General features: G+C 41.7%; 2 protein-coding genes across 2 annotated transcripts in view; one reads left to right on the top strand and one right to left on the bottom strand.

The window, feature by feature from the left end:
- The window catches only part of LOC107568149 (myelin expression factor 2-like), an 11,021-nt gene extending 3,007 nt beyond the window's left edge, over positions 1-8,014 (bottom strand). Inside the window, exons 1-12 of the mRNA XM_016254012.1 lie at positions 7,841-8,014; positions 5,422-5,600; positions 4,937-4,989; positions 4,081-4,088; positions 2,956-3,049; positions 2,721-2,891; positions 2,218-2,371; positions 1,469-1,518; positions 1,327-1,387; positions 1,132-1,240; positions 409-460; positions 116-230 (exon numbers count right to left, since the gene is read on the bottom strand). Of these exons, the coding sequence (XP_016109498.1) occupies positions 116-230; positions 409-460; positions 1,132-1,240; positions 1,327-1,387; positions 1,469-1,518; positions 2,218-2,371; positions 2,721-2,891; positions 2,956-3,049; positions 4,081-4,088; positions 4,937-4,989; positions 5,422-5,600; positions 7,841-7,965 (1,171 nt within the window). The 5' untranslated portion in view covers positions 7,966-8,014. The remainder of the gene's footprint in view (positions 1-115; positions 231-408; positions 461-1,131; positions 1,241-1,326; positions 1,388-1,468; positions 1,519-2,217; positions 2,372-2,720; positions 2,892-2,955; positions 3,050-4,080; positions 4,089-4,936; positions 4,990-5,421; positions 5,601-7,840) is intronic.
- A 5,725-nt stretch (positions 8,015-13,739) lies between these two features.
- The window catches only part of LOC107568157 (solute carrier family 12 member 1-like), a 14,633-nt gene continuing 5,289 nt past the window's right edge, over positions 13,740-23,083 (top strand). The window contains exons 1-17 of the mRNA XM_016254069.1: positions 13,740-13,982; positions 15,035-15,178; positions 15,258-15,333; positions 17,363-17,458; positions 17,535-17,674; positions 17,750-17,860; positions 17,933-18,044; positions 19,315-19,442; positions 20,273-20,357; positions 20,438-20,589; positions 20,689-20,796; positions 20,932-21,055; positions 21,128-21,229; positions 21,683-21,838; positions 21,952-22,051; positions 22,132-22,243; positions 22,396-22,536. Coding sequence (XP_016109555.1) covers positions 13,740-13,982; positions 15,035-15,178; positions 15,258-15,333; positions 17,363-17,458; positions 17,535-17,674; positions 17,750-17,860; positions 17,933-18,044; positions 19,315-19,442; positions 20,273-20,357; positions 20,438-20,589; positions 20,689-20,796; positions 20,932-21,055; positions 21,128-21,229; positions 21,683-21,838; positions 21,952-22,051; positions 22,132-22,243; positions 22,396-22,536 — 2,130 coding nt within the window. The remainder of the gene's footprint in view (positions 13,983-15,034; positions 15,179-15,257; positions 15,334-17,362; positions 17,459-17,534; positions 17,675-17,749; positions 17,861-17,932; positions 18,045-19,314; positions 19,443-20,272; positions 20,358-20,437; positions 20,590-20,688; positions 20,797-20,931; positions 21,056-21,127; positions 21,230-21,682; positions 21,839-21,951; positions 22,052-22,131; positions 22,244-22,395; positions 22,537-23,083) is intronic.

Here is a 23,083-nt window from a genome sequence, read left to right as displayed (position 1 = left end):
ACATGCACACATGCACACACACACACACACACACGCGCACACACACACACACGCGCGCGCGCGCGCACACACACACACACACACACACACACACACACAGAGAGAGAGAACACACCCAGACCTCCAAACGAGTCTCCAAAGGGGCGATTCATTCCCATGTCACTTCTGCTGAAGTCTCTGTCCATTCCTGCCATTCCAGAGCGATACACATCTGTACACAAACACGAGCATTATCGTCTTCAGTAGAGCTGCTTTACAGCACAATCTGACGGTCTCATATCTGATTACATTTACATCATTGATTCTGTTATTTTCCTGCACTATAGAGTCATTCTGTCTCAACTCAACCAGAGCTACCTGGCTAAAAATGTTGGTTTAGCATTTGGTTTTAGACCATTGAAAATTTACCCATGAAGCTACACCGATGTCCTCATATCTCTGGAAATGAGCCATATCTGGCCTTAAAAATGAACATATCAAAAAAACTTTTGTTGACCACTAGAATCTACAATTACACTGAGATACCTTTAATACTTCTTGAATTATAGTTGCGCAAACTTTGGAAAAAGAGCAATTTTATCACTCAGACAGGTGTTTTATGCAATTGTTTTGATTATGCAATTGATAGAAGGAAATAAAATATATTTTTAGTTTCAGCACTGTTTGTTCTTCAAACATTTCTCTCTAAAAGAAAAAAAACATCCAGCTAAATGCAGTGACCGAACATTTGGTTTTTGACCACTGAAAATGTGAACAATTTATTCATTTACTCCTGGACTCACACCGAGATGCCAATATCTCTGGAAATGAGCCATATCTGGCCTTAAAAATGAAGAGAGCAGAAGAAAAGTTTGCTCATCAATCCCAGCAAGAGTTCGATACACTCAAGATTCAGTGATCTTACTGGTGATAAATGCACATGAGCAAACATCGTGAGCATCATGATTTTAACCTTTTTATTTAATCATCATTAAAAATCACTTTAATAATCACCACTTCTTAACTGCTACAGTCAGTTTGATTCACTTGAGTTGATGAATCATAAATAATGCTTTATTCATGCAAATTTTACACGGCATGCTTTATTTTTAAAGCATGCAGTGTAAAATTTGCATGAATAATTATGCAAACATGAACACACCTCCGGGTCCCATGGAGCCGACGGCCCCTCCACTGAGACGGTTGGCATTTATTGGCTGACCGCCGGGACCCAAACCCATCCCGATGCCTCCCAGACCTCCTGCAGCACACACCATAAACACACACTCACACAGAGAATTACACACATCTATATCAAAGCCCAAAACAAGCGCACAAGGCTCTTACTGGGTAACTGTGGCGCTTTCTCTGCAGGCCTGAAGTCATCTGGAGGGAGCGATTTATCATCCTACAGTAAACAGATGAACAGATGCATGAATCTGAGCTTCAGAAACACACACAAAGATGCACGAGAACGAACGCGGCTCACCATTTTCACGTGCATCTGTCTGTCAAACAGCATCTGACCGTTGAACATGGCTGTGAGCGTGAGTGAAGGAAGACATAAAGCACCCTAACTGCAGTACACACTAACAAGTGACCCATTTACAACCACAAACTCACAACTAGTCTATACTGCAAATCCACAGCACACAAATTGGATAAAATCGTTCTTTTTTAAGGTGAGGCACTTGCTGCTTTGTGCTATTTTGCTTCCATAACGCAGCCGCTTTCAGACTAGTGGAAAGAAAACATCTAAAATACACATTTAAGTGTTTGTTTTATTGCACTTTATAAAACAGAGCGTTCCGGTGCTTGACTCTGATTGGCTGAGCCGTGTTCGAAGCTGTTGTAAATGACTCTACAAAGTAACACACACCTTTGTTTAGGTTTGTGTGTTGCACGGCAATTTGTAGCAACCACAACTGTTTCTGAGGAGCTACATTGTTTGGTGGAAGAATACTGTTAGATTAATATCATTACACTTTATTTGCTCTGTTTTATTTTGTGAAAGCTTACTACGTATATGCAATAACCGTTTTATAAAAGCAGTAATTAATGTTCTGGAAATGAGTGCACAGTTAATTAAATAATGCCTCATTTGCATTCTCACATTTACACTTAACATTTCAGAAAACTTTAGTCTCAAAAACAACTGTAAATAATTTAATGCATTCATTAAAACTCTTTAGATCAGATAACCTTCCTCATGCACTGGTTTCAGAGCGCAGAGGATACAGATGGCTTGTACGGCCTCCAGCGGCTGCTCGAAGGTGACGGTCCCCATGCCTCGGCTCTTCCCGTCTTGGTCTTCTTTAACGTCGGCCCTCCTCGCCGTCCCCGCCATACTGAACACCTCCTTCAGCTTCTTCCAGCCCACCTTAAAGTCCAGCTGCAGCCAACAGAGACCAAAACAACATATGTGACCCTGGAGCACAAAACCAGTCATAAGGGTCAATTTTGTGAAATTGAGAAGTATGCATCAGCTGAAAGCTGAATAAATGAGCTCTCCATTGATGTATGGTTTGTTAGGATCGGACAATATTTGAAAATCTGGAATCTGAGGGTGCAAAAAAATCTAAATATTGAGAAAATCATCTTTAAAGTTGTTCAAATGATGTCCAAATATCAGTCGCGCTGTCAAAATAAAAGTCCCACCTCGAACGCATCAGCCAAACAGGAAAACTTAACGGCCGATGCATGGCAGATATCGGCCGATATATCGGTCGACCACTACTCACGTTGGCGACGAACACGGTGGTGCCGAGCCGCCCGGCCTGCAGCGCGCTGAGGATCTCCGGAGGGATGTTTGGGTTGTTGGCGATGGAGGGAGGGATGTCTTGCCCTCGGCCCGCTCCGTACATCCGGCCCGATCTCTGCAGGACGCGCCGCGCATGCTCACCGTCCGGATCCTGAAACACACACGCGTCAGGAACCGTCTGCACAAACACACGCCCGACAGAATGACGCACTTACCTCCTTAATGTTCAGCGGCCGTCCGTTCAGATCATGTTTGCTCATGACCTCGATGGCTTTCTTCACAAACTCTTCATCTTTGAACTCAACCACGCTGAAAGAGAAGAGCCGCAGTTATATCAATTAAATCTGTACTGCTTCTAATAGAAAACTATTCAAGCGGCTTTAATTTAGTTGATTACTTGTTTAACGCTTGGAAAAATATAAACAATATTAATAATAATCACTTGATGCTGCTGTCAGATACCCAAAGAAAAACATTTCATTGTTTTAATTAATTTATATTTACTTAGGGTTTAAAATATTACTTTATTTAAATTTAATTAAGCCGATTACTTTTTTAATTCTTGAAAAATCTGAATAATTTCCTACTGCTTATAAAACAATTCCACTACCTTTATTTCACAGATAATTACTTTTTAAATGTTTGGAAAAATAGAAATAACAATACCCATTACTTGCAGCAACATTTATTCATATTTATTTTAAATAAAATATATTTAATATAAATAAATATTTAAAATTGCTAATTGCTTTTTTTCAATGCTTGGAAAAATATCAATATACTTGAAGAAATACTTGCGGGCAACGTTGCATTGTTTTAACTTATTCATATTTATTTAAATAAACATTTAAAATAGCTGCTTACGTTTTTAAATGCTCTGAAAAAAATTATAATAATTATTATATTTATATTAAATTATTTCTTGCTAGTAATAAAACAATGTACATTTATTTCACATTTGATTACCTTTTTAAATGTTTGGGAAAATATAAATAACACAAATTTCTACTTGAATACATTTGTGACAATCAACAATCCAATGCATTAAATTATTCATATTTACTTTATTTAAATATAATTTTATGACCATCATATGTTTTCCCAAGCACTGAAAGAGCACTAAATGAATAATACTTTTAAGTTGAATGCTTGAAAAAAAATTTTTATAATAATAATTAATAAGACTGCTTATAAAGCAATTAAGCCCCTTTATTTTGCAGCCGATTGCTTTTTTAAATGTTTGGGAAAACAAATAATTTCGACTTGAATCGTCGATGCAAGTGTCTGGCAAATGAATGCATTAATTCAAACGTGCTTTTTTCTATATAAACGTTTCTTACCCGCAGCCCTTCAGAAGCGAGTCCACGAAGAACGAGGAGGAGGAGGAGAGAGAGAGAACGACAAGAGAGAACATCATCAGCAACACATCAGCTCAAAGAGAAACAGCTGACTGATTGATCATTAGTGCCTCAGAGAGATCAATTACAGCACATGCTCACGACTCTACTTTAACGAGCTGTTTGGAGCATTTCAGTGATGAGAGCAAATGAACTCGGGGGCAAATGAAACTGGAACATGTTGTTACGGGACAGAGAGAGAGAGAGAGCGAGAGAGAGAGAGAGAGAAGGGAACAGATGAAGGGGTTTAAGGAAAGACACCTGACAGAGATATGACACTCGTAGGTCTGTCATCATCAGCAACACATCAGCTCAAAGAGAAACAGCTGACTGATTGATCATTAGTGCCTCAGAGAGATCAATTACAGCACATGCTCACGACTCTACTTTAACGAGCTGTTTGGAGCATTTCAGTGATGAGAGCAAATGAACTCGGGGGCAAATGAAACTGGAACATGTTGTTACGGGACAGAGAGAGAGAGAGAGAAGGGAACAGATGAAGGGGTTTAAGGAAAGACACCTGACAGAGATATGACTCTCGTAGGTCTGTTAAATCCAAATCAAAAACACCTAAGCAATCATCAGATGTGAGAGAGACAGATGGACCCCAGCCAAACGGGTCACCACCGATTTAAAAGACATCCGAATAATCGTCTTAATAGGCTTTTTCTGTAGCGCTCCACATCAACACACCGTCCCGAGGTCAAAGCTACGACAGTATATCAGCTCTACCGGCCCTGAGCGCATGAGAGAGATGCTGCGGAGGCCTTGCAAACCTCACAGAGTCACCAACACTTACCCTTGACTTTCCTTCTCCATCCTTAAAGAGTTCCACGTATGTAACCTCACCAACTACATGAGACATACAAAGGGAAAATACCACAGAGAACAAGGCATTTAAATCACTAGTGGTCTGTCTCCTTGGGTGCAACGCTAGAAAAGCCCAGTGAAACACACACACACACACACACACACCTGAGACCCGCTCCTCGAAAAGCACCTCGACTGACACCTAGCACTACATTCATTCCTCTATGCTACAGATACTGTACACACACAGGTAGAAAAATCACTAGGCCACCCACCTGTACAATCCTTCAACACTACAGTGAATCATGATGACTACAGCTTATACCACCATATATATATATATATATACACACAGTATAGATTCACACCAGAACAGATTCAACTCCCCTGTCTGACATTCATGCTGCACGCTCGTCTAGATCGAGATGGATACGAGATAAAGCTGAGAGAGGGACGGGACGCAGCGTGGGTTACCTTTCTCACGCATTAGATCTTTAATGGCCTGCCACTTCATATCATAAGGGATATTGCTAATGAAAACGCGGTTCCTGTGGGAGGCCTTCTTGTCCGCCGAGCTGCTGCGGCGCTCTTTGTAGGGATGGTAGCGGTGCGACTTTCGGCTCTTCTCTTTGGGCTCTTTGTCCTCGGCGTCGCTGCAAACACACACACACACACACACACACGCACACACACACGCACACGCAGACACACGCACACACACACAGACACACACAGACACACACACACACACGCACACACACACGCACACGCAGACACACGCACACACACACAGACACACACAGACACACACACACACACGCACACACACACGCACACGCAGACACACGCACACACACACAGACACACACAGACACACACACACACACGCACACACACACGCACACGCAGACACACGCACACACACACAGACACACACAGACACGCACACACACACGCACACAGACACACACACACGCACAGACAGACACACACACAGACAGACAGACACACACACAGACACACACACAGACACAGACAGACAGACACACACACAGACACACACACAGACACAGACAGACAGACACACACACAGACACACACACAGACACAGACAGACAGACACACACACAGACACACACACAGACACAGACAGACAGACACACACACAGACACACACACAGACACAGACAGACAGACACACACACAGACACACACACAGACACAGACAGACAGACACACACACAGACACACACACAGACACAGACAGACAGACACACACACAGACACACACACAGACACAGACAGACAGACACACACACAGACACACACACAGACACAGACAGACAGACACACACACAGACACACACACAGACACAGACAGACAGACACACACACAGACACACACACAGACACAGACAGACAGACACACACACAGACACACACACAGACACAGACAGACAGACACACACACAGACACACACACAGACACAGACAGACAGACACACACACAGACACACACACAGACACAGACAGACAGACACACACACAGACACACACACAGACACAGACAGACAGACACACACACAGACACACACACAGACACAGACAGACAGACACACACACAGACACACACACAGACACAGACAGACAGACACACACACAGACACACACACAGACACAGACAGACAGACACACACACAGACACACACACAGACACAGACAGACAGACACACACACAGACACACACACAGACACAGACAGACAGACACACACACAGACACACACACAGACACAGACAGACAGACACACACACAGACACACACACAGACACAGACAGACAGACACACACACAGACACACACACAGACACAGACACAGACACACACACACACTCAGACAGACACACACACACACACACACAGACAGACACACACACACAAGAGAGAGAACACTGTGAGAAAAACACATAGAATCCATACAAACAGTACAATTCAACTATATACATCCTTCTTCCTAAAAATAAGTGTCGTGATGATAATAACACTCGAAAATTTATCAAAACATCAAATTTAGAGAAACTTTTTTTCAAGAAATTTGTTCTCTAATTCTAAACAATATATAATATTATACAATTAATTTATATATATATATATATAAAATAATATATTATAAAATGAATTTATATATATATGAATTTCAACAGTCAGGTTCCGGCAATAATAATGAAAACCCATTAATTTTCTTCATGGGATTTTTTTAAAATAATAATAATAATAATAACCGTTAAAAACAGACCTACTGTGAGCTTCGAGATGATTAATCGATAGTTGTTGAACCTGTTATTTCAACTCATTTTTAAATAATCATGCTTAAGAACAGAATTGCAGTTGAGAAACTACATTACCCATGATTCAGCAGAGACCTCTCCACCAATCAAAACCTCAAACCGAGCTCTAGCTCCGCCCACTCATATGAAGCACTGCGAATGTGTCTTTGTCCCATTTTTAAATACTTTTTTTTTTTGCTTCGAAGCAAAGTCAGTAAAGCTGTGATTCGTCTGGATGGTTTTGTTCATGGTTTATCGATCTTTAACGAAAACTAAATAATACTTCCGGCCGCTGCTAAAGTGGGCGGGCTCTGTTGATCAATGGCGGTTGCTACGGGTTACCGCTCTGATTGGAGCGCAGCGCCACAAAACAAACAAACAAATAAACGACAGGAAAATACGCGCTAACTAACGTTAGAGGAAATGTCTTCAGACACCTGCATCATGAACACAAACTGATATGAGGAAAAATAACCGCGTTTCTTTTGCTCTGTGAAAGCGCTGCGCTCGCGCACAGGCCTCGCTAGCAACACGTGCGAGATTTGAGTTTTAAAGAGCGCTCAGTTACGTTTTAACGCCGTTGGTGTCCTCCTGCGTCTGCTGGGGCTCCGCTTCTGCTTCGTCAGCGGCAGAATCGCCTGATTCTTCGTGTTTGGTGTCAGTCAGGTCCAGCGTCGGCTCCGCGTCCGCCATCACTGCGTCTCCTCTCACGCAGCTATCGCGAGATCACGCGAGACTTCAGTGGCGTGATTGATTTCATAACGAGCGAGGTTTCGCTGAAATATGATTATACTTATCTGGACAATATTCGGCTATAGAAATGTAATGAAGGAAGTTTTTTGCATTATGGTAATGATGAATAGGAATATTGACACAGAAACATATTATTTTAAAAGTCGGTGGGTAATTATGATAACACTGTGCAATAAACTACAAATTTAGATTAAAATTATGATGTCAATAAAGTGTACCATATATAAAAAAAATAATACAGATGTATAAAAGCAGTAGCATTTTAGAAACATTTAAGAGACAGACAGAGAATTAGGCCAAAACAAATTGTACTGCCATTATGTAAATATTATGTAGTGTATAAAAACGTAACTGTAATCTGATTATTAGCTTAATATGCTTAATTGCAATCCAGATGACATGTTACACAGTAACTACCCACTGCACACCACCCTAGCAACCACCTAGCGTTGCCCTGGTAACCACTCTCGCGCTGCACTCGCGTGCTCATCTTGTTTTGTGATGCTGAATTGGCGGCATGTTGGGTTTAAAGTGCTGCTGTGCCTTTAAAGCACGCTGAGCCGCAGTCAAAGCAATGATGCTTTAATACAAGCACAAGGTCTGATTGAGTTACATGCACCAGCCCAGCTAAAATAACACTAAATCTGCATTTTAGAGTCAAACCAGCTGAGATGAACAAGTGGCGAGAGAGAGAGAGAGAGAGAGAGCATGCAGGAGGGATGCAAGAGTATTCCAGTCGCAGCTTTCTGACTCTTTTTTTCAGCAGCAGTCAAGCCGAGCCTGTGGAGCCCCTGCTGCTGTGTGCAGGGCTCGACCCGCTCTTCTGCAGCAGCCGCCGCCTACAACAGCTCTGACAGAATGAAGGTGAGATGCATGTCGCTGCTCATCCAGCTCTCCCTGGCTCTCTCAGACACTCTCCTGCTGCATGCGAATAGCACGCGACTGTGAGCATCCCCCGCTCGAGTCGCAGCTGGAACGCAACAGGTCCTGGTGTCGTCTGCTGCACGCGCTGACTCAAGCGCACGCTCCGATTAAAGGTGTCGCCTATGTGCTGTGATCTCTGACTCTCGAGTACACATGTTTGCTGCACTGCGTTCTGAGGGACTTGTTTTCCTTGCTTTATCGTTCTACTGCTGAGAAATCTTACCACCTGCGATGCTGTTGGTTTGTAATAGAGCACGAGAGAGTCGAGGGCTGCATGCACAGGCAAGGCTTCATGCCTTTCATCCCATCTGTTTGCTTAAGTGCTTTTGCATTAATGACTAAGCTGTCTATTAGAACTTTTCAGTAATAGTCATCATTATGTTACCCTTAGAAATGCAAACAAAACATCAGAAGAGTCCCTCTGTGATTCACATGCATTCATTCGCCTGGAAGCCTGCTTTGGCACTTATCCTGTGTGTTGCATAACACTGGCCATATTTTCATGCACATCACTGATTAAAGGCAAGTTTGCATGCTCCACAGAGTGTACATGCCTGTCCCAATATTCTCTTGTGCATGCTAATCATTTAATGAAGCGCTTGTTGTCTGATTTATTCTGTAAATTAATTCTGAGCATCTCCTACCTTCACAGGCGTCCATCTCGATCCGTGCTGATCGCCAACCTACCGACGCATGCAGGATGACGGGGCTCGCCTGGGAACATGTGTAGCGTTCACTATAACCACAGCCTGACAGCCATGAGCGGGAGTGACTTCATGGCCTATTCTCTGAGTCTGGAGCAGAAGACGGCGTTTGCGTTCGTGGGGATGTTGCTGGTGTTTCTCGGGCTGTTGATCGTCAGGTGTTTCCGGATCCTGCTGGACCCCTACAGTAGCATGCCATCCTCCAGCTGGGGCGACGGACTGGAGGGCCTGGAAAAAGGGACGTTTGAAAACGCTCTTACCTGAGACCACGTTCCCAAAGACGCCAGACCCCCAGTCCATGGCTTCATTCTAGAGCCCCATGAATCATATAAAGCCTTTGCACCATATGGGGGCATGCACACAGGATGCAAAATGTTTTGACTTGACACCTTCCTATAAATATACAATGTTTGGTGATGCAACAGCCAAAGATGCATGCTTGATGCATGCAAAGGGTTGGAAAATTTCAGAAACTTTCCAGAAATATTGGAAACTTTCAGGGATTTTTCGGAAACTTGGAAAGTTTCCAGAAATTGTCCGCCCCTTTTGCAACCACACACAAAATAGCAGCGATGGATCACAAGAACGTGTCCCCGGAGGATGTGAGAATTCATTAAAATGACACACCGAGACGCATGGCCTGCTGTTACGACATCATACTCGGACAGAGTCGATTTTTGGAATGCAACGTCACACCATTTAGCCACTGGGCATCTCAGGGAAGAGTAGAGAAAGACTTGAATTAAAAGAACCAAGATGGCACACGTGCAAGACAACGCTAGGATGTAAACAGGGCAATCTGCCCCTTTCATTCATGCTGTCCGTCTAGCTTCCACCCCGTTTAGTAATGAAGTACATATGCATTCGCCAAGCATTCGCACACTTGCATAGAGTACGTTTCTCTCCTGTTTACCGTCATCTGGGTCTCCGAGGCCAATCGCACTAAAATAACCTGCTGTTTCTGAGAACTATGAAGCTGTGAAGTCTTACAGCAGTGCAAACGTCTCTGTAGACCCGTCTGTTTTTCTAGCAAATCGTTTCTCTTCACTTACTGCCTATGAAAACATCTGCACACAGAGACTCTGCAGGACATGTCTGAAATTGTGACACATCCTGCCACCTCCGTGTTTGTTTGAGTGACAGGGGAAAGGTGTGTCACCATGACAACAGCGGAAAGATGCGAGCTGGATGCAGTGATGCACCAATGAAAGCGTAGCTCATCTCCAGTGTTCTAGTGCTGTGAATCTGCCTTACTGGATTTCCGTGCCTTCGTTTAGCGACGGTAGCGTATCTCTCACAGGACGATCTGTGTTTGTGTGCATCCGTGTGTGTGGGTGTGTGTGTGGTGGGTTCATGTGATGATGAAGATGATGAAGACCACTGTGACCACTTTGTGTTTCTCTCATGCTGAGGAGGGGATGTCCCTCGCTGCAATGGTCTGTGTTCATCTGCAGGAATAAAACAGTTCTGGACCTCTTCCTTGTGCTGCCGTTTCTTTCCTAAAACATCAAAATTAATTCTATTTACTTTCTACATTCATGTTGCACGTCTTACTGTAAATGATTAATCAGTGCACATTATGAATGCATTCAGTGTTGTGCAGTGATGCATTACTGTGTAGCTCACACACAGTCATTTTAAGCTGATTAGCATTTAAAATCAAGGTTACAGCAGTATTATCAGCTGAAAAATAGATGAACAATGCATTACCTCTGGGATATGTGGAGATACTCCTCAAAAGTGTTTCAGAAGGGCTGTAAACCCCCTAAAATCCACTTTTGCAAACACTGCAAAATCCACTGCAATCTGGCATTCAATGTGTGTGGTGGGTTCATGTGATGATGAAGATGATGAAGACCACTGTGACCACTTTGTGTTTCTCTCATGCTGAGGAGGGGATGTCCCTCGCCGCGATGGTCTGTGTTCATCTGCAGGAATAAAACAGTTCTGGACCTCTTCCTTATGCTGCCGTTTCTTTCCTAAAACATCAAAATTAATTCTATTTACTTTCTACATTCATGTTGCACGTCTTACTGTAAATGATTAATCAGTGCACATTATGAATGCATTCAGTGTTGTGCAGTGATGCATTACTGTGTAGCTCACACACAGTCATTTTAAGCTGATTAGCATTTAAAATCAAGGTTACAGCAGTATTATCAGCTGAAAAATAGATGAACAATGCATTACCTCTGGGATATGTGGAGATACTCCTCAAAAGTGTTTCAGAAGGGCTGTAAACCCCCTAAAATCCACTTTTGCAAACACTGCAATCTGGCATTCAGATATGCATTCACACCCTCACCATTGTTTCCTACTGCACTCAGAAATGCATTTTAATATGCAAGTAAAATGGTTGTAAATGCTCTTTTATATAGTCTGTAAAGCAAACGTCAATCAGTATTTTGTGGCTCTTTCTCAGAAAGCAAACGGCACATCTCAGAAAACAGCAGCGCTGACGTCATCAGGGTAAACCGGACTACACATGCTGCTGGATTTAGTCAAAATCAGTGCGAGACGCATCCGCATCACTACTCTCAGCCTGAATGAAATGGTCTGACCGCTTTACGCTGGTGTCTGTGTCCATAGTAACTGACCGCTGGTTGTGTCTGTAACCATAGCAATGGCTGTTTATAATCATATTGATGGGTGACTGCTTCCAGAAAGTTGTCACATACACACACACACACACACACACTCCCACTCCCACACACACTCACTCCCACACACACACACACTCCCACACACTCACACACACACACACGGAGCGCTGCGCCTCAGCATGATCCTTTAGGGTTTAGGGATAACATTGTGTCTTTTTACCGGATGCGCGCTGGGGGATTCGTGAAGGGCAGAAAAGCAAAACACTCGATTGATGTCGACTGTGAGGGAGTCAACCCTGATTTAGATCACATAATCGGTCTGAAATCACATCCAGTGTCTCTAAAATGCAGCTCGGCTCAAGGTCAAGAGGTCACACGGCCACGCCCTCCAGCCAACCAGAGGAGAGCAGTGTTGCCAATTTAGCTACTTTGTAGCTAGATTTAGTGACTTCCCTGCCCCTTTTGAGACTTTTTTCAAAACTTTAGGGACAAATATAGCAACTTCTTGGACAACCCGTATCTAAGTTCTCATCTTGCGCACTAATCAGCATTCATCTTTATACAGATCAATGAATTTGCCATTATGATGTCATCTAGTGACATTTAGCTACCAGTTTTAGTTATACTTTCAATTGAAAGCAGTTGGAGGAGAGACAGAGAACAACATCACCTAACGCTCATTTCGGTGACCTTTCCTATTAATCGCACTGGAGCAAAACCCTTCCAAGGTCGGCCGGACGGCTGCGGTTTTCACCGGTGTGTGAAAACATTATACAACTTAAGAGCAATAAGGAAGTATTTTAGTAATGTGTCAGAAGCGCCCAGAGCAAGTTCCCATTATTGCTGGCTTTACATTAACCCCATCAACAGAGAAACACTTCACATGACCAGGCATCACACCTCATACACCTCTGCGTCATAAAGAGCAAGCGATGAAATCTTTACAAGAATCTTGTTATGTTTCATGTTAATTTGATGTTATAAAAGGACTTTGGACTTGCTTGGTTTGTGGATTCCCTGTCGATCACACACCCAAATACTATACAAATGACGGGGCTCTGTTTGTATGATCTGCTGTTATAATAAATTGAAATCTCCTCCATCTGAACACTCACTCTTTAGATACTGCAAGTTACAATTAAACACAAGCATTGACAAACAATCACAACTCATAAAACCAGGCAAAACTCAAAGCATCTCCAGTATCCATAACCTCTCAGGGTCTTTATGCTGTTAATTTTTAAGCACTTCATTGGCGGCACCTTTGATGGAGCGAGAACATATTTACCCCCATCAGGACCAATGAGCTTCCACCTGTTCAACGGCTATATAAAGTGACACATAAACACATCAGCTAAACACAAGTGGTCTGATTCTCAAGCATCTGAGACCCAAAGAAAGAGACCTGGTCTGGAAGCTCAGAAGAGCTCAATCTATTGTACTCTTTGACTCAGTTCACTCCCAAACCCACTGAAGCCTTCTGATGGAGAACCCCGGGTTCGAGAGATCTAAAGACGACCCTCCACAGTACGAGGAGACGTCTTTCTGCGGAAACGGGTTCACTAACGGGGAACGGCGAGGCGTGCGGGCGTCTGTGGTCAGTGCTTTTGGGCACAACACCCTGGACCGGGTGCCAAACGTTGACTTTTATCGTAATGCGGCGAGCATCAGCGGACACAGAGCCGTCAGACCTTCCCTACAGGAGCTGCACGAAGTTTTCCAGAAGGTGAGTCACACCTGAAAAGAACAATAATCAAGAAAGCAAAAGCCTCACTGATGATCCGTTCTTCCCATGCACCACAACATACCTCATATTTTAATAACACAAATCAAACACACGATTCATGACTCAGTGTTTAGACCACAGGCAGTCTGTTGAGCTAATTTTAGGTTAATTGCAGAAGTGGGTGTCGTAATGGTGACCCGACGCAGACAAAGATCAATGAGAAAGCCTGAGAGAGAAGCATGAGTAACGAGCTTCTGCGGCTAATGCATTGATCCGCTGGCCTTAAACAGGGTAGTTAATGCAAACAAGGGCTGAAAAGTTTGCGCTGATTCAGAAAGCACGCATGCACACAGTCCTTTTCAACATTTGTTCAAGAAAGTAATGAGCCAAGTCACTCTTTAGATGATCTTCTCTGAGCATCCAAGTCTTTTGAGTCACAGAACTCATTCTGAACTACAGAAATAGTATGCATTTATGCATATGAGATCATTAATAAATGTCACATCTGGGTAGTTGCCGCGTAACCCGTCCACTGACTTTTTAGCAACATCAAAATGTACATATTTGCATAAGAGAAAATGTATATTTTAACCACCATTTTTTGTTTTTCACTATTTTAATCACCTTTTTAAATGGTGAGCAATAAATTCATAAAAGTACAAACCTTACATGTTTGGGAAATATTGACATGCAGGGGAAATATTTATAATATTGTTATTTATATATATAAATTATATATATTCACTATTTACTAATTAATTTCCTGATTTTATTTCATTCGTGGCCATGATTTACTCATTTGTTCCCTCACAGTAAATTGAGTTAGTACAACGTGGTCATGACTTATTAAAAAGACGGAACAAATTAGTAAATTGTGGCCATGATTAAATAAAATGAGGGAATGTATTAGTCGAGTATAAGTTCTTAATTTGTGGCCACAATATATAATTTAGTTTTCCACCGCATGTCATACGCAGGAATGCAGACATAAAAGCTGCATCTATAATTTTGAAAGACTGAGTAAAATAGTGAACTTCTCTGTTTATCATCAGAATGGAGGCCTTGATATTCCCAGTACGGTGGAGGACAGAGAAGGAGCGGATACCTCGACGCTGGGCGATGTGGAGTCCATCATCCCGCTGGAAGACAAGGAAGCCGGAGGCATAGTGAAATTTGGATGGATCAAAGGAGTTCTGGTGAGTTATGTGGCATCAGCACTTTTCTAGCACGCTTAATATGCGCTCTGCTGCAGCTTGACCGTGTGTGTGTTTGCAGGTGAGATGCATGCTGAATATCTGGGGTGTCATGCTGTTCATACGGCTGTCGTGGGTGTTCGGACAAGCGGGAATAGGTGAGATGTTCATCCTGTGACCTTCATAAACCTTCCCTGAACACACAGCAGGTGCTCATTTACATTCAGCACAGAAAACTACATTCCTGCATACGTGCGCACACACAATCTGATCCCAGCTCAGCGCAGACAAACCCACAAAATAAAGGTCCTAAAAGAAAACCCAACATTTCAGTGATCGGTGCTTAAAATAACCTTTTTTTTATATAATTAGAAGAATCTTTTTCCACTTTAAAGAACCTTTTAAGGTTCCATGGATGTTGAAGGTTCTTCATGCTAATAAGAACCTTTATTTTTTTAAAGAGAGAGGAAGATTTATACTCAGAGAGGCTCTTTCAGACATCTGGAGACTCCATAGAGTTCTGTTTGAAGCATGAACGTTTCTGAACTAGAAATAGACAGAAATGAGTCAGTTGTTGACACACAGAAAGTGTCTGAAGCTAAAATCAGAAACGTGAAGAGACTCAAGGGACTAGACGTAAAGAAGACACCCAGAACGCCCGAACTTTAAGAGTTTTTCACAGGCAAACGTTACAAACGTTGATTGGTCAGTGTGCTGAGAAACGTTGGGGTTTGTACTTCTGATGGCAGACTTTGGTATCTTGACACATCTGAGTAAATTTAAGAATTTTCTAAAACCAATTAAAGGAATAAATTAAAGTGATGTTGTTCCTCAGTATTTTAGTCTCGTTTTCCAATGCAAATGTCTAAAAATTTTTAAATCAATTACAAATTAAGTCTTGTTTTCTGGGAAATCTATTGATAATTAAGTGTAATTATGATAAAGGACAAATATCTGCCAATGGCAGATCAACTTAATTCAACATATTATATGTTTGTTCTTGTTTTAAGCATAAAATCACTTCATTTGGTTAAATTTCTCAGAAAACAAGACTTCATATGTGTCCCTGCAGCACAAAAGCAGTGTTAAGTCGCTGGGGGATATTTGTAGCAATAGCCAACAATACATTGTATGGGTCACAATTATACATTTCTCTTTTATGCCAAAAATCATTAGGATATTAAGTAAAGATCATGTTCCTTGAAGATATTTTGTAAATGTCCTACTGTAAATATATCAAAACTTAATGTTTGATTAGTAATATGCATTGCTAAGAACTTCATTTGGACAACTTTAAAGATGATTTTCTCAATATTTAGATTTTTTTGCACCCTCAGATTCCAGATTTTCAAATATTGTCCGATCCTAACAAACCATACATCAATGGAAAGCTCATTTATTCAGCTTTCAGCTGATGCATAAATCTCAATTTTAAAAAATGGACCCTTATGACTGGTTTTGTGCTCCTGGTCACATGTTAATTTGCATCTCAATTTAAAGATGTTTATATATTTGCATTGGAAAACAAGACATTCTTTTTTGCAGTGCATGCAACATTTAATGCCATGACTTTAAAAAACGAGGCTTTCTGCTCTGATTGAAGAGCTTAAATCTGTGGAAGGGCGAATGAGGACTTTTTGAGACCCGCATGATGTGCGATTCCTAGGGTCTGGTTCTCAGGAGAAACATCTGAGAAGGTGTTAGTCTCTCTGTGTTCGGTCAGCGGCGCTGAAGGTCACTGCTGGTGTTAATGGCGCGTAACTAATGGAGCCTCAGACGTTTGAGTTTCTAAGAAAGTGCAGTTTCAGTCAGACACCTCGAGCTGCAAGCGAAACACATTACAGGCCATCAGAAGCTCACTGCCGTTACGTATTTTATGAGGTGTGAGAAACTGCAGGCGCTGAGCGCTTTTATTCCTCAACGATCTCATTATAGTGCTGAACAAACACACTCACTGAACTGAAGCATGCTGGGTGTTGAGTGCGTGTGAGACTATAAGTGTGAGTTGGTTTAAATACTCAAATAAAAATGAAAAACTCGGCCAAAAATTCACTCACCATCATGTCGTTCCTTTCTTCTGTGAAACACAACAGATTGAAACTTAAGTGGTTATTTATTGAAATGGCTCATCTGATGTATTCAGGCTCATATGTTCATGTTACCTGTCAAAGCATCGGTGTGTTTCAGGTTTGGGGATAGTGGTTGTGTTGTTGAGCATTGTGGTCACCAGCGTCACCTGTCTGTCCATGTCAGCTATATGTACCAACGGTGTGGTACGAGGAGGTAAAGCACACTTTACATGAGTATAGCAACTAGATCAGGTCTTCATCTGAGCTCACGGAGTGTGTTTGTGCTCTAGGTGGAGCGTATTACCTGATTTCCCGCAGTTTGGGACCTGAATTCGGCGGCTCCATCGGCCTGATCTTTGCGTTCGCCAATGCCGTGGCCGTAGCCATGTATGTCGTGGGGTTTGCCGAAACTGTGGTGGAGCTTCTCAAGGTATAGATCCAGAAAAATGATAAAACCAGCCTGGAAATCCAGCTGCTTCTAAATACGCCTATCTGCTCTGTTCAGGAAAGCAACGCTCTGATAGTGGATCCAGTGAATGACATCAGGATCATCGGCTGTATAACAGTGGTTCTGCTGATGGGCATCACTGTGGCGGGAATGGAGTGGGAGGCCAAGGTAAGAACAGGAGCATGCTGGGATTGAGTTTTCGGCATGATAGCAGATTGAGAACCTTCTCTCTCTCTATAGGCTCAGGTAGCTCTGTTGGTGATCCTGCTGCTGGCCATTGCCAATGTATTTGTGGGAACAGTGATTCCCTCCACACAGGACAAGCTTTCCAAAGGCTTCTTTAACTATCAAGGTGAGACAGGCGAGAAACGATGCCATCTGTGCCTGACATTTTAGGTATAAATAATCATACTTCCCCATCTGAGGCCTAAAGCATCAGCACCATGAATGTCCCCCCATATATCGATTCTCGAAATTCTACATGCAATCCTAAATGTGTGCTTAAAGCCTTAGGGGTCGTTTACACAGAACAATGCATGACGCAGTGTTCTAAAAACATAGCGATTAAGTTAAAAGAATTCCACCAAGGCTTTACATTTTCTTTCATGTCACTACCTGCTTTTTTTAAACACAAATGGTCCCTTAAAAGTTATTTATTGTGACTAACCCTAATCCAAACCCAACGTTTTGGAGCTTGACGAGACTTATAGTATAAACGCTCATGCCACTCAATTCAATATAAGAGTGATTAAATCACTATTTTGATCGTGAGAACAAGAACAGGGTTGAAGAGGAAGTGCAGGACAAAGTTTTGGGGTATGTTTGTGCCACAAGCGGAAACGTTTTCACAAATTCACGGTTTTGTAGTTTACACAGAGACAATAATGGTATTGTTTTTAAAAACTTGCACTCTGAAACCCATTTTTTGCAACCCAAGTTTGCATTTTCAGGCCTCCGAAATGCCATTGTTGTGTAACCGAACGGCCAAAACGCATTAAATGCGTAAAGAAAATACATTAAGCATTTTAGAAAAAAAATACTATGAAAACTGTGAATGCTTGATTTAAAAAAAAAATAATAATAATTTTAAAAACTCTAAATTTAGGTAGAATTAAAAAATTTAATTCTATATAGCCTATTAAAATATTATAAAAAATATATATATATTTAAAAATATACTATTTTTATATATTAAAAAAACACTAGCTTCTCTAATCTTTTTGTATTCTATCTATTTGTTTTCTTTTTATTTATTATACAATTAACAAAAGCAAAAAAAGGTCTCTAACACTAGCTTGCTCTATTCTGTTTCTATTCTAGTTTTCTTTTTATTTATTATATTATTTTAAAAACAACAACCTTGCTACATGTACTGCGTTAAGCTAACTGAGGCTTGTTATAGCACTTGCATATCATTGCTCTCTTGTTGATTCTGATTGCTTCCATTGTCCTTATTTGTAAGTCACTTTGGATAAAAGACTGAAACGTCTGCTAAATGACTGAATGTGAATGTAACACTGATGACGTGAACACTGGCAGATATTCATGAAGTCAGTGTCAGTAGTAAGTCCTGAAAATGAAATCCTGCCATGTCAAACACATCTAATCTCTGTCTAAAACAGAATCCATCGCGAAGGAAAACTTTCTTCCGGAGTTCCGGGATGGAGAAACGTTCTTCTCTGTTTTTGCCATCTTCTTCCCGGCAGCCACCGGGATTCTGGCTGGAGCCAATATCTCTGGAGATCTGAGAGTAAGAGCGAGTGTCTGGCACATTTCTAATCTGAAATAACTGTGCGATCAGACGCCGGTTCAACATCTTTTTCACACACGAACGCACAGTGCTGGGGAAAGTTACTTTTAAAAGTAATGCATCACAATATTGCGTTACTCCATAAAAAAGTAACTAATTACGTTACTTAGTTACTTTTTATGGCAAGTAATGCGTTACGTTACTTTCGCGTTACTTGTTAAATCTGGACAGGGCTTGCTTGTTTGTTTTTAAAATAAAAAAGTTATATTTTTGGCAAATATAAAAGCCTTTCACACCAAAAGTGAAATGAATGCGCCTCAGGCTGAAGGGAAAGTACAGTAGAATGCAGAAGAAGACATTTCAACACACTTCAGCAATAAACAAAGACACAGATGTGTGTCTAGAGTAATTTGTGCTTATTAGTACGCTTGAACTGGATCATCGAAGGTCAGAAGCAAATAGAATGGGATTAAATACATAAAGCATATTTGTGTTTTTAGCATTTAATTATTGCAGGTTTGCGTCATAGTCTGAGTTCATTTTGAGGAATACTGACTCTGTGTTTTTGTGAGTGAGATGAATTAATGCATATTCATATCTATTTTAGAACTACAGTAACATCTGATTTCTCTCACCATGGCAACACCAGAGCTGTCAATCAATACATTTGAAAAAAAAGTAACTTGCGTTACTTATTTGAAAAAGTAACTCTCTTGTAAATGAAAAAGTAATGCGTTACTTCACTAGTTACTTGAAAAAGTAATCTGATTACATAACTCGCGTTACTTGTAGTGCGTTACCCACAACACTGAACGCCTCTGGTTTTTCAGGACCCTCAGGCAGCTCTTCCCAAAGGAACGCTGTTGGCCATCTTTATCACAGGAGTTACGTATTTGGGCATCGCGCTGGTTGTTTGTGAGTCCTGAACGCACACTTGAAATTACTCTAGTCTCAGTCTGGATGTCTAACAGAAAGACTGTGCTGATTCTCTGCAGCTGTGACGGTCGTTCGAGACGCAACAGGGAATCGCAACGACACTATCCAACCGGGTTTGAGCTGCAACTTCTCTTCGGCCTGTGATCTGGGCTACGACTTCTCAATCTGCCAAACAACCAAATGCAACTACGGCCTCATGAACAACTTCCAGGTGGGAGTCTTGAACATACGTGACCTGAAATCCAGTGCGTGGCTGAAACTCATGGAAATAATTGAGTTTGAAACGATTCTCTCGTGTGTTTGTGTGCAGGTAATGACTCTAGTATCTGGGTTCGGACCTCTCATCACGGCGGGAACGTTCTCGGCCACGCTCTCCTCAGCTCTTGCGTCTCTAGTGAGCGCGCCCAAAGTCTTCCAGGTCAGAGTTCACACACACACCATTTAAACCCAATAAATATCTAATCAGCTTTATACGTTTATAGGACAGTCTTAAAATGCAATAAAAGACGGCAGTACATTGTAAAGAAGCTCTTAAAAGTGAATCCGTCCACAGGCTCTATGCAAGGACAACATCTACAAGGCGCTCAAGTTCTTCGCCAAAGGTCACGGGAAAAACAACGAGCCAATCAGAGGATACATCCTGACCTTCTTCATCGCTGTAGCATTCATCCTCATCGGTAAATATAACAGTGATTGACTGATTTCATGAGACAGATGTGATCATGTAACAGCGGTTGTTTGTGTCTCAGCTCAGCTCAACACCATCGCTCCCATCATCTCCAACTTCTTCCTGGCCTCATACGCCCTCATCAACTTTTCCTGCTTCCACGCGTCATACGCCAAATCCCCAGGTCCCGTCTAGACTTTTAGACACACACACACACTCTCTCTCACACAGGTCTGTTTTTATGGTTTATGGGGACTCTCCATAGGTGTAATGGTTGTTATACTGTACAGACCGTATATTCTATTGCCCTACACCAACCCTACCCCTAAACCTATCCCTCACAGGAGACTTTCTGCATTTTTAGAACACACAGACATATATATATATATATATTTTTTTTTTTTACATTTAGGTGTTGAATGAAATAGTTGTACACTGAACACTTGTCTTTATTCACCATCACTGGCTTGTTGCAGTTAATTTCCTTATATAACTGGCTAAAGATACTGCATATTTGTTGTGTTTTTAAATGCTGTCTATGTAGGCATCTCGTGAGGTCAGGAACAGACTCACAAACACACCCTTTAATGCCACTGTACTCAGATAACTGTGTGTTAAAGCTCTGGTGTGTGTGCAGGTTGGAGGCCGGCGTATAAGTACTATAACATGTGGCTGTCTCTGTTCGGAGCCGTGCTCTGCTGTGCCGTGATGTTTGTGATTAACTGGTGGGCTGCATTACTCAGCTACGGCATCGAGTTCTTCCTCTATATTTACGTTACCGTGAAGAAGCCAGGTAAGAGCGCAGATGCATGCAGTCGCTCCTGCAACAGATAAAGCAGAGAGACATATGATATAAAGACATAAACACAAGCATGATATAACAGAAGTGTCTCCTGCTTCTCTCAGATGTGAACTGGGGTTCGTCCACTCAAGCCGTGACGTTCATAAACGCTGTGAACAACGCTCTGATTTTATCTACTGTGGACGAACACATCAAGAACTTCAGGTGCGTTCAGGTCAAAGCAGATAAGCGGGTGTTTAATGCAGATTAGATTCTCAGAGTTTCTCCTGAATGTTCTGCTGCAGACCCAAGTGTCTCGTGATGACAGGATCGCCCAGAACCAGACCGGCGCTGCTGGACCTGGCACATTCATTCACTAAGAATTATGGGCTGTGTCTGACCTGTGAGGTGTTTGTGGTGAGCAGATGTTCTCATGCAAGCAAACAAACAAACACATCTCCACACACCAGGGCTTCCTGCGGGACTATGTCGATCTTGATTGTGTGATTAAATCATGTTTTATTAAGCAGATGAAGGTCAGATTTGTCAGACGGCGTGTGTGTTTTTAGGGTGCGCGTGATAAGAATCTGCAGGACATGAGCGCTGCTGTTCAGCAGATCCAGCAGTGGCTGAACAAGCAGAAGAGAAAAGCCTTTTACACACCTGTCGCCAGCGAGAACCTGCAGAGAGGAGCAGAAGCGCTGATGCAGGTCAGTCTGAACACAAACACAGAGATGGGTGGATGGATACTGTAACACAAACACAATATATCATTTTGTGCTATATATGTTTCTTGAGCAGCAGATCAGCATATTATAGTGATTTCTGAAGATCATGTGACACTGAAGACTGGAGGAATGATGCTGAAAATACAGCTGCGCATCACAGAAATACATTACAGTTTAACACATTCACATAGAGAAAAACTTTTAAAAATATTTCAGAATATTATTGTTTTTGCTGCATTTTGGAAACATTATACTACATTATTTACTTCTTTTGGAAACATTAAAAAATCTTACAGATCTAAAAAAAAATTTAATGGTAGTGTATATACATTTTAAAAAGAAAAGAAAATTAAGCATATTTTTAGAAACAATTTTTGCATTGTGACATTATTTTCATGATTAAACTCGCAGTAGAAAAAAACTAATATATTATGTACATTGTAAGAATATATCTAGATGACACTTGCAAGCATACATCATGACAGTTCTTGTGCACAATTTCTGTGTGTGTGTGTGTGTGTGTGTGTGT

This window comes from Sinocyclocheilus grahami, unplaced genomic scaffold, assembly GCF_001515645.1.
Source record: "Sinocyclocheilus grahami isolate Dianchi unplaced genomic scaffold, SAMN03320097.WGS_v1.1 scaffold1222.1, whole genome shotgun sequence".
Taxonomy (NCBI): Eukaryota; Metazoa; Chordata; class Actinopteri; order Cypriniformes; family Cyprinidae; genus Sinocyclocheilus; species Sinocyclocheilus grahami.
The sequence above is the reverse complement of the archived record's forward strand: the minus strand, read 5'-3'. Positions and strand labels throughout refer to the sequence as shown.